The following is a 12,020-nucleotide window of genomic DNA, read 5'->3' as shown; positions in this document are numbered from 1 at the left end:
CGGCTAAATAACTTTTAAATAACATTTTCAATATATGTGCTGAAAAGCAAAATATTTGTTTATTCTTTTGCTAATTGCATTTCATTTCCTTTGATGATATGAGCCATTATTGAAAATCTATGGATTAAGTAAATAAATATAATTCTTCTCCATATATTCCTTGTTCGAAACAATAAATTCTTAACTTGAATATATTTTTACATATATTTTAATCTACAGAATTTAATATATATATATGTATATATGTGCGTTATGGCCCACCGATGTGTGGACATGCCCTGGCACACTACCAACCCCTACTCCACTGTCTTGTGGGTGCTCTTGGTTGGGCGAAGACTAGGGGAACCAACCTCAAAATCAAACACCACTGCCTTGTAGGCCTTATCACAGCAAAAGGCTAAAAGATGGGAACTCTGACTTCAAATCCTACTGCTGCCTTGCAGTTTTTCTTAAAAGGCTATGGAACCTCATCCAGAAAGAAAAGGTGTAGTAGCGGACACGATAGGGGTGACCGTTTACCTCACTGAGATCACTTTCGGCCAGAAGCTGCAGCTTCCTCTACTGCGAGTCGTCACAGGTTCGCTCCACTTGACATGAGCATTGAAGGTTCAGAGGATGTCTATCTGATGTATAACAGATACTGCACCTAAACTGCACAAGCAAGTTTGGAGCCAAGGAGGAAAGTGCTGTGGTGATGGAGTGAGACTACACCAACACCGAGGGATAAAGCACTGAGGCAAGACTGACAGACTGCATGATGATGATATATAGAATGCCCAAGATTCTTTTTTTTTTTTTTTTAACTAGAAAGGTAATCAACCATATTTCAGCAGCATCTGTATTTTTTTCAGATCTAGAGTTAATCATAAAGATAAAGGTCTCTTTTAGATATTATGAGGTGACTTCAATAAGTTTCCAGACTTTTTTTTGCACAGGCATTTAAAATTGTCGTAGACTCTTGAAAATTTAGTATGTTATTGCTATACATCTTATGAGATAACTGACCAATTTTTACGATTCCAGATTCAAATGAACAGCTACAAAAGGAACTGGAATACACCCTACTAAAGCCGGATTGTCAGAGCTGGTGAATTTCAAGAATGCAATCTAGATGTGAGTACGCTTTAGAAGAATGATATGCAATAAAATTCAGTTTTAAATTTGGAAAAAATGCCACAAAAATGTATGGAATGCTTCAGACTGCTTTTGGACTATCTTGCATGAATTGAGTATCAGTTTTTGAGTGGCATAAGAGATTCAAGGAAGACAAGGAGTCTAGGAGGGATGAGAGGTGTGGGAGGAGTAAGGAAATCGGAACACCAAAGTTGTTTCGCTAAATAAAGAATTACATGGATAAAGACCGTCGTGTGTCTATAGGGGCAATAAGTGAACAGTTTAATGTCAGTGTGAAAACTGTACAAACAAATATTTGCGAGGAATTGAAGATGCAGAAAATTTGTGCAAAATTTTTTTTTAATTTTCCGATCAGTTTTCTCAAGCTGAGGATGGCAAACATTCTCCCACTAACTCAAATATTTCAACCAAGAGATGTTTTTAATATTCTGACCGTCTCTTTAAGTGTAATTGTTTGGATCTCCCTTGCACTTGGTTCACTGGGTAATATTTGCCAGGCAGTTTTGGAAATTTATGTTTCAGTTGCATTTGTGCTTTTTTAGGGATGAATAAAATTTTAAAAAAAAGAAAAAAAAAAAAAAAGAAAAAATAAGAAATCTTTGAAAATAATTTTGGTCAAATATAATATTTTATTCACAAAAAAGATTTTTGGTGATAATGCACTAACGGATTAATTAAAAAGAAAAATTCTTGTTAAATGGAATTCTAAAAAAAAAAAAAAAAAAAAAAAAAAAATGGCTGAAAAGAAACGAGTACGAGGCGACAAGAAAAGCCACAACAAAAAGCTAAGAAAATAGAAAATTTCCTAAATGTAGATTCCATGAACAATGTTTCTTTCTTAGAACTGCGCGCCAGTGGAACTGTCTTCCGTTTGCCTGCTTTCTAGCTGACTACAATATGGTTGTCTTCAAGTCCAACGTAAACAAGTTCTTGATGAGCCGTTCCACTTAAGCAATCCAATTTACCAAATTTCCATTACTAACGATTACTATATTGCCCATTTGACTACTGGACACTCTTTAACTCTTGTCCTCGAGTGGCCTCTGGGCCTTGATAAGTGGGGATGCCTATGTAAAAAAATTACGATGCACTGAAGTTGTTGGGTTTTTTTTTTGTTTTTTTTTTTTGCACCATTTTAACCCTTGTTATGTCATTTACTATCTGGGGCGGGATACTACTTATCAAAGCTAATTCGCACAACATACGTGTCTGGTATTTAACTTCCTCCCACGGCAGGTAGATGATTGGACGCTAGGGTCGGAAAGTAGGATTGAAAAGCCAGCATTCTCCTCTTCAAGGAGGCACACTCTCGCTTGCAAAGGATGCCTGGGCAGCTCTGTCAGCATTCGCTGATTGCAGCACCTCAGACAATTAGCAATAAACTGACCCCTTCTCAAAGATAGAAGGTTTAGCTTGGAAGGATAGACCTCCTAGAATGACACAGGACCAGCAACTACCACAATCAACATGGGAAAAGGCCATTTCAAAAATGACCTGGACTCTCTTGATTTTTGGTTCTGCGATGCCAGGTAAGTACACGTTATTTGTTAGAAATAGTAAACTTTTATTGATGACAGTAGCATATTTCTTTTGATATATATATATATATATAAAAGTGAAAGTGTGTGTCTCTCTGTCTGTCTGTGCACATTTCTCTACACAATATCTCTGTCAATTTAAAGTCTACAGACTCAAAATTTGATATACAGGGTACTGAGATTTGGGACAGTCTTTGTAATCGGTTTTCGGCCAGAAATTTGGCTGTTAAGGGGGTCAAAGATGTGATCTTTGAGAACTCTACCAAACTCCTCTGCCAATTTTGGGTATAAACAATTGAAATTTTAGATATAGGTTCCTTGGACATGGATCTAACTTAATAACTTTATTTGAGCCCAAAACAATAAATTTTAAGGGGTCATAATAGGGGTCAAAGTTTTTAAAAAATTGACCGCTGCGGTCTCTAAGAAATTACTCAGACAATTTCTGGTCTAAACATTTAAAATTTTACATAAAGGGTATTCAGAGATAGGACAAGCTTTTTAATTGGTTTGGGTCGAAAATTTGAGCTACCAATATATAAATTTATGTATGAATGCTTGCATGACTGCCTAAAACTTTCGACAGAGGCAACGGATTTTCATAAGATCAGTATTGTTTTGAAGCTCGGCCTGTCAGGCGACAAATATAAAAAAATTGGCTAAGAACATTAATTTCTTAACCTTCAACTGGACACTTTTCTACAGGGATGGGTCGCTTTTTTTTGCCAATATTTTCGAAAGTCATCCCCTCTTTTCGATTATCTAGCCTTAATTTAAACCTACGTCACTTCCGGTTTGGCGGTGGTCGTAACAGCAAAGACGTCACATTCTTTTCCTCCTTCCGGGTACGGGTGCGAGCATGCCTTCCTACTATCACTTTTTTGTTTTCTTTGTTTGCTCAACATACACCTCCAAACACCCGGGCAACGCCGGGTTCCCAGGCTAGTATAATATATATATATATATATATATATATATATATATATATATATATATATATATATGGATAAAATATCAATACGAAAAATATATAAACGTTTATATCTTTGTTGTATTTATTTCCTATTTGTTCATGTGTAGGAATATGAGAACGTTTTTTTCACAATTTCAATCGATCCTTAGGCCTTCTTCAGTTTTTTGTTTGTTCAAGACTTTTTGTATTCCTACATGTCAACAAATAGGAAATAAATACAGAAAAGATATAAACATTTATGTTTTTTGTATTTATTTTTATCCATACATATATATATATAGCACTGATTTCAAAAGATTAAAAAAAAAAACTTGTGTGCCACCAGCTAGTATTGAAACCAAAACATTTAGTACTCTAGTCACATTCCCTATCGTTTGAGCTATCAACAGATAGATAAGAAAGATTTTAAATTAAACCACTTCAAGCTATGAATGAATTTGCGCATGTGCAAAAGTGATAGAAATATGGTAAGTTGAAATGAACATTTTGCATTTAAACTTGCCTATATTTCTGTATGCGTTATTCATCCATCTAAAAAAAAGATTTTAACTCGTTATAAACGAGTATGAGTACTATTTCCTGTTAATTCTAGTGTTAGGTGACAAGTAGTTTAAGAGTTTATCGGTTAAATATTTACAGACACCCATATAGACATCTATACAGATATAGATTTTGTTTCAAATGGAACTCAAATTGTAGCACAGGAATCTGCAATTTTAACACCATCATGCGTCCATTTTTGTCAAATTATTAATTATTAAGCTGTTTTCTTTTTGTTGGTACTGTTGTCTGTGTGGGTAATATAATTAAATGTGATTTAGTCCGCAGGGCTGGATATAAACAAAAAATGCCACATAACGTAAAATGATATTCATGGTGACATTATTAGCAAAAACATAAACAAAGATTTGTCACAGAGCTTGGGGGACAAGTTATTTGTAAAATTGTTAATCAAGTGATCCAAGACAACGCCCATGTTCGCGGGTTTCTCTTCTGGGGTTAAAGAGTGTACATTGGTCAAAAGGACAATATCATAGTAATCGTTAGAAGTGCAAATTTGGTAAATTGTATTACTTAAGGGGAACGGCTCATCAAGAACTTGTTTACATTGGACTTGAAGACGTATTGTAGTCAGCTAGAAAGCAAGTAAACGGAAGAGAGTTCCACAGGTATGCAGTTCTCAGAAAGAAGCTTTGCTCATGGAATCTACGTTTAGGTTTAGGCACAGATAAAGAGTGGGGGAAATTGTTGATAGGGTTTTCAGCCAAACAAGTGTTTCTCGTGAATGTTTGGCGAGGGGTTGAACCATAGATTGGAGCTCAGACAAGCACTTGCCATGAAAATAATGATAAAACAGAGACAAGCTCGCAACGTCTCCTCTGTGAGAAAGAGGTTGCAGGGAAGAGAAAAGGGCATCCCCCACTAGGCTACGAAGTCTATTTTGAACTGTCAAGGCAGGATTAGGTCTTCCTAGCAGCTCCTGGCCAGATGTAACAGCAATACTCTATCCTTGGACGTATCTGGCTCTTATATAGGTAGAGAATTGCATCAGCAGGTAGATATCTACTGGATCGATAGAAGGATCCCATCATTTTTCCAGCGACCTTGGCAACGGATTTGATCTACGTATTCTATTTTAGATCAGGAGTAAAGGTCAAGCCCAGAACTTGTCAAAACATGGAGCCTCCCCAAGACGAGAGCAATTGATGCCAGATGGGGATCAGAATGTTGATGATGTCAAGATAGAAGCTTGGTTTTAAATGCTTAAAAATAACCTGCCACTTTTTCCCCATTGTACCACATGCTCAAGATCAGAGAAGAGAGAATTGGAGAGAACTTGATTGTTTACGTCCTTTGATATGCTACCACAGATGGTAGTGTCGTCAGCAAAAATATCTACTTGAGGATAATGGTTAATGAGTGTAAGTTGGCGAGACAACAGCGAAATAATGGTAGAAATTGGGTAGAATATGATTATTTAAGCAGAACTTGTTTGCATTGGACTTGAAAACGATCATATTGTAGTCAGCTGGAAAGCAGCCTTGCAGTATAGAATTCCACAGGCCAACGGTTCTATGAAAAAAACTTTTTAGTAGTTTTTGCTTACATCTAGCCTGCTGGACTAAATAATCACTTGTTTAGTAATTCTACCCACACAATAAAATCAACAGCTTAATATATACATACTAGACTACCTGTGACCCGTTGGGTCAGTATGTTATATTAGCTATGGAATTCATGTATGAGCGTGACACTTGTGATGTAAAGAAAATAGGGTTTTTTTTTTGACATAACAGAAACATTTGTATGAAAGTATATTAAAATGAAAAAAGAATATAGATAGATTTTTATGAGTCGTTCTGTTTATTATAATTGATTATTTTTACTTTTAGTTACTGAATTATAAGTGGTTGGCCATATTTATGGGTAAATGTGCACTGAACAGATACCATAATACTTTTTATAGTTAAATTCAAATTTTTATATATCTGCTTTTTTTTTTTTTTTTACATCGTTCATTTCTGTATTACGTTTAAGTTATTTTAAACCCCACTCTTCCCATGTTAAATAATAATTTCAAAATAATAACGTTAATATTATAGTGCGCAGGTTATGCGTGCATGCGCAACCGGATGTCGTAAACCGGAAAGTGGGTTACATATATCGTTACAAGGTCATTTGAGTTTTATAATTATATAGATAATAATTCCTATAAATTCACACAAAAGTTGTGGCAGTAGCTCAATAGTGCATACACTACTAGAGCTCAAAATATAATAACAATTAAGTAAATGTTCTGAATTTATTTTTAGAAAAATGTATTTCAATTCAAACAATCGTTTCTACCCATTTCCAAAAATGAATGCTCTTGATACCAAAATTAAAAAAAATTAAAAAAGAAATTTTCATTGGTTTGTGAAAAAAAAAAAGAAAAAAAAAAGAGAGGGACAAATAATCTAAGTCAACAATTTTGAATCTTGGCAGTATTCTTTTTTTTTTTTTTGGTAAGAATATTCACTGATAAAGATCTTTAGAAAATACATTAAATCTTTACTAACTTATTTATTGCGGACTATTATCCTCATCCTTCTTAGTTGTTGTTTCATGACGTTTCGGCCAACTATTCCTCTGGCCTTCGTCAGGTGGTAACCGCGACGGGATAGGAACTCTGAATCTCCTAACTACAATTACTGTCTTCCGTAGTTATTGTCGTCTCACTACATTTTGACCAAGTAAGCCTCTGGCGAGCTTTGGGTAGAATTGAAACCGCTATCTTCAAACAATTCTCATCGAAGGGGCCCGTGGCACAGTTGATAGAGACATTGAATCTATATGGTTCCAGATGAGAATTGTCTGAAGATAGCGGTTTCAATCCTACCCAAAGCCAGCCAGATGCTTACTTGGCCAAAACGTGGTGAGATGGCAACTACAGAAGGCAGTAATTGCAGTCGATGCAGTCAGGAGATTCGGAGTTCCTATCCTGTTGCGGTTACCACCTGACGAAGGCCAGAGGAATAGTTGGCCGAAACGTCATGAAACAACTATTAAAAAAGATGAGGATAATAATCCGCAATAAATAAACAAATTAACAATACTCATCTCAATAATGAATTCCAATTAAATAATATATAGATATACCACTTTTTGAGCCAATTTTATAAGTTCGAAATCTCGGCAATTACTGATCAGAATTTTACAAATGAAGGCTCGTTGGAAAGCTAATGACCTGAATTGTGTAGTGGGCTATGTGACATTTGCAACAACTGAAAGATGAGAATATTAGTCTGCAATAAATAAATAATACTCATCTCACTAATGAATTCCAGTTAAATAAAATACATGAAATGTTGTTATCAAGAGAAAGCATGTAATATTATTTGAATTCTTTGGACTACTGATCTCATCTTGAGTGTTATTTGCACAATGTTTCGGCTGATGTCACCTCCAACCTGCTTCAGGTGTTTTCTTTTTTTTTAACTAATTTTTCTGTTGAGCTTTTGAATCTGCATGGAATTTCAAGCGGAACCTTTTATTTAAATCACGGTGGTAGCATGCTCTTGTTCAGTTAGCCATGACTGAATTCACGACTAGTATAACACTCTTCCGGAAGTTGAAGGTTCAATCTTCTGTGCAGGCGATACCCAAAATGCAATTGCAAAAAAACATTGGTCCAAATAATCGGTCCTCATCCCCAAAATTCAGAAACAATTTTTTTAAAATGGACTGAAACAATTGTTTGAATTAAATTGTTTTTTTTGTTTTTGTTTTTTTTTAAACATTTAAAAAATTCTTATATATCTTCACATACAATGTGCACCAAAGACAATCGAGCAAATGATACAGATGCAGCGGACAACAATTTCAGTGCAACATGCACACATAACATAAATACAAAATGAAAAAAAGAAAGAACGTCATGCACAAACATTGGATGATGAAGATGTGAGTAAAAGAACCCCCACCTTCCCATTGTTTTGGCAAGAAGCTTTTCAGCTGTAAATATTTATTTCTAGTAGTAGTAGTAGTAATAGTAGTAATAGCAGCAACATCAAAAATATCCCCCTACTATAGCATAAAGCATCTCAAGGATGTTTCATGCTAAGTTTTTTATGAGTATATTCCATTCGTCTTTCGGGCAAAATAACCTGCCTATCACTTCTCTAACCTTTTGGCCAATTCTTCCATATTTGCTACCCTAGTCATTGTATCTTGGTCATGATCTGCTCAGCTCAGTGTACGCTAACCATAATGTCCAATAAATAATATATATAGAATATTTAAATTATTACTTGTGGAAAAAGCCGAATCTGTAGGCTGAAGTAGATATCAGACTACTTAAAATTTAACGAGCTGGTTGTTTGTGCTTTAATGTTGTGGACAGTTTAAAAGTATACTATTGATTAACAGAGCTCTGGTAAAATGGTGTTTCGTTAAAAAGCACAGCTAGTAAAGATTTTTCAATTCTTTTCAAAATACTGCAATGGTAATCAAGTGGTTGTGAATTAACATCAAGCACCCATTTGGGCAACCAGTAATGTACCACCACTACCACAGCCTTGAGCCCTGGAGGGGCATAGGCTATCCACAACTTTGTAGATGCTTTTGTAGCGAGGAGGGTTTTTTTGTGAGCAAGGGTGCTGGCCTCACTTTCTCAGAAGGTACATACAGCACCTAAACTTCCCAAATGGTCACCCATCTAGTACTGGCTAGACTCAATGTTGCTTAACTTTGGTGATCTGGTAAGAACCGGTGTGTCGATGTGATTGTGTCATACATAACCAGTAATGTGATTTGCTGTAAAAAGATCTATGGCGGAATTGGATGGGAATGACTGTCTTGGACTGTCCATTGTGATCTTCACCAATCCAATACTAGCCCGTCATGACAGACCAAATAAATAAAAATATTATCTATAGCAAGGATATGTTTTTCCAGGATCTATTTACATATAGACAACAAACAACAACAATGTTCATCCGTCAGAACAACGAAGGCCATATGATTATCCTAAGTGAAGTTGGTTTGCGCAGAGATAGCCTCACTCTCATTCCAACCAGTCTGATCCAGCGATAGGACAGGGTCGAGACAGTTAGAAGGCAGGTAGGATGCAGTAGGTGATGGAAGTGTCAGTGTCCTCCTGTATACAGCACCTGGTATTCCCAAATGGTCACCCACCTGGTACTAGCCAGGCTCAACATTGCTTAACTTCGGTGATCTATTGAGAACTGGTGTGTCAATGTGATAATGTCATATACAAAATACATGGATAGACGTCGATTTTGCAATTCTTGTAGGGAGATGCCGACCTCTTCCTACATACAGTGTCTGATATTCTCAAATTGATCACCCACCTGGTACTTGCCAGGCTTATCGTTGCTTAACTTTGGTGATCTAATGAGAACTAGTGTTGGGCAGATTTATATAGAAACAAAATTTAAATAATTTAAAAATAAAAATTCTAAATAATGAAATGGCTGCCACAATGACTTTGCGATTTTTCATTTGTTTGAGTCATTTTGTATCATGTATCCTACCCTCACCCCCACCTCGCATACGCACTTTATTTTAAACATTTTTATTTAAGCCCCAAAGAAAATTAAATAGCACCGATTCCTGCTTTCATGGCTCAAAATCTACAGGTCTGTTTTAAAGATCCAGGTTTTCCACCTGGCGAAATCATTAAGACCGAAAGCACCCAAACACACCTGCAGGTTATTTGTTTGTTGTTTTTTGTTTTATTTTTAATTTTTTTATTTTTTTATTTATCTGCTTTGACACTGTGTTTGAGAGTATTTGAATTATAAATCTTTCAAAGAAGAGACAGGTTCTACTTCTGCTCAAGAGATAATCATCACAAATAACAAAACCGATTTTATAATCTGATGAGACAAAATGCTTTGTCTGTTACTGGTTGTATCTATCTGGTGTTGCCCAGGATACAGTAACATCATCTTAGTGTTTTATTTTGATCTTTCTTGCACATTTTTAAACCTAAAGTAGACAACTCCCATGATAGTCTTAAATTTAAAACGAGTTAAGATTATTGCCTTTATTGTTTGCTGACTCCTCCTTCCAAAGATGCAGTGTGGAAGATGCTGCTTCGCTGAACATGAGGGTTTAATTACTCTTTAGCACAAGCCACAAAGCTAACTAAATATATATATATATATATATATATATATATATATATATATATATTTATATATATATATATATATATATATATAGTTTCACAACAATATCACTCAAATCCAAAATGTAGTTTTTAAAAAAAATATAAGTTTTCTCTGATACTCTGACGTTAGATAGAGAAAAACTTGAGAGAGAGAGAGAGAGAAAGAGATGCACGCGCTCACGCATACACATGCAGCAAGACGAAAAAAAAAGGGGGAGACAACTAGCAAATGATTAGTGACTACAACTATATTGGGTAGGTGGCACTGTGATCAGTGAAAGGCTACAGGTGAACGTGGGTTTCTTTACCTCGCACTGAGCGGGAGCATGTCTGTAACTAGGGACAATCTTCAAACCTACATTCCCTCGTGCTTCTTTCTGGAATGAAATTGACAAGAAAGGTGCTTCAGAAAACAAAAAGAGAATAAAAAAAAGGTGAGAGACAAAAAAATATAAAAAAAAAAATAAAAAAAATAAACAGTCAGCAAGACTGACCTACCTCTTTGGGGCTCAGACTCTGATCAAACTTGTCACTGAAGTACCACGATGAGGCTGAAGGGACAACGTTGAAACTGACGGCGCCTTGCAGGGATTTCTGGCAAACACAGTAAACAATGGAGCAACAATGAACGAACGCATTCGCGATTTTGCAGGAAAATAATTCCAGTGAGTTGTAATAGAGCACTAGGTGCTGATAGACCCTCCCCCTTTTCTAATCTAAGGGACCTTGAACTACTTAACTTTACACCCTCTCTTTCTAACCTATGCCTCCACCCCCACTAAGAATAAATTAAGCCTACACCCTTCCCTGCATTCTAATCTATGAAGCTTCCCTATTAAATAATTAATCACACCACCTCTCATGTATGGGTTCCCATTACTAAGAAACTATTTAACCTTACACTCTTTCTAATCTGTGTCCCCCCTACTAAGAAATAAATTCAGCTTACACCCGCCTCCTTTCTAATCTGTGCCCCCCCCCCCCGCTAAGAAACTAATTAACCCTACATCTTTCCACCCGCTTTCTAATATATGCTCCCTCCCAAAGAAATTAATTAATCACCATCCCTTCTAATGTATGGGCCCTCCACTAAGAAACTAATCCACTCTAACTCCCCTACCCTGCTTTCTCATTTATGCCACCCCCACCCCCGCTGAGAAACTAATAAACTCTATATCCCTCTTTTCTAATTTGTGCCCCCCACTAAGAAACAAATTAAGCCTACACCCTCCACCCACTTTTTAATCTATGTCCCCACTATGAAATTAATTTGTTTCTAACATCCTCTCCCGCTTTCTAGTCTATACTTAGCCTCCCCCCGTCCCCGCTTTCTAATCTATGCTTCTTCCCCCTGCTAAGAAACTAATTAACCTTACACTCCTTAGCTTTCTAATCTATGCCCCTCCACTAAGAAACTAATCAACCCTAACCCTTCAGCTTCTAGTCTTTCCCCCCTCCTCCTCCCCCCCGCTTCCACTAAGAAATTGATAACTCACTTTTCGTGTAATTTTTCTAATAAAATGCATTACAATTTATTTAAAGTATTACTTAAATCAACCATGATGACTAATAATATGCGACATTTTTAAATGATCTTTGTAAAGAAATTATTCTAAAATGGAAAGGTAGTTTGCTTGAAGCATTGTTGATAAAGAAATATGCGAGTGTTTTAGAAGGATGACAGCAACGTAGGATACCA

The 12,020-nt window shown here is 36.0% G+C and overlaps 1 protein-coding gene and 1 pseudogene across 24 annotated transcripts in view; both read right to left on the bottom strand.

Moving 5' to 3' along the window:
- LOC145263089 (peripheral plasma membrane protein CASK-like) overlaps positions 1 to 12,020 on the bottom strand; it is a 1,377,184-nt gene that overhangs the window by 71,321 nt on the left and 1,293,843 nt on the right. For 9 of the 24 annotated variants that reach the window (XM_080119970.1, XM_080119972.1, XM_080119968.1 and 6 more), the window contains 2 exons: positions 10,820 to 10,915; positions 10,630 to 10,698 (listed from right to left, as the gene is read on the bottom strand). In XM_080119970.1, the coding sequence (XP_079976096.1) occupies positions 10,630 to 10,698; positions 10,820 to 10,915 (165 nt within the window). The remainder of the gene's footprint in view (positions 1 to 10,629; positions 10,699 to 10,819; positions 10,916 to 12,020) is intronic. The other 15 variants (XM_080119990.1, XM_080119975.1, XM_080119985.1 and 12 more) reach the window with 2 other exon arrangements.
- On the bottom strand, positions 9,285 to 9,401 carry LOC145263310 (5S ribosomal RNA; annotated as a pseudogene).

This window comes from Euprymna scolopes, chromosome 38, assembly GCF_053919585.1.
Source record: "Euprymna scolopes isolate OS-2025 chromosome 38, ASM5391958v1, whole genome shotgun sequence".
Classification (NCBI taxonomy): Eukaryota; Metazoa; Mollusca; class Cephalopoda; order Sepiida; family Sepiolidae; genus Euprymna; species Euprymna scolopes.
Note: the sequence above shows the minus strand (reverse complement) of the source record. Positions and strands in the feature narration are given on the sequence as shown.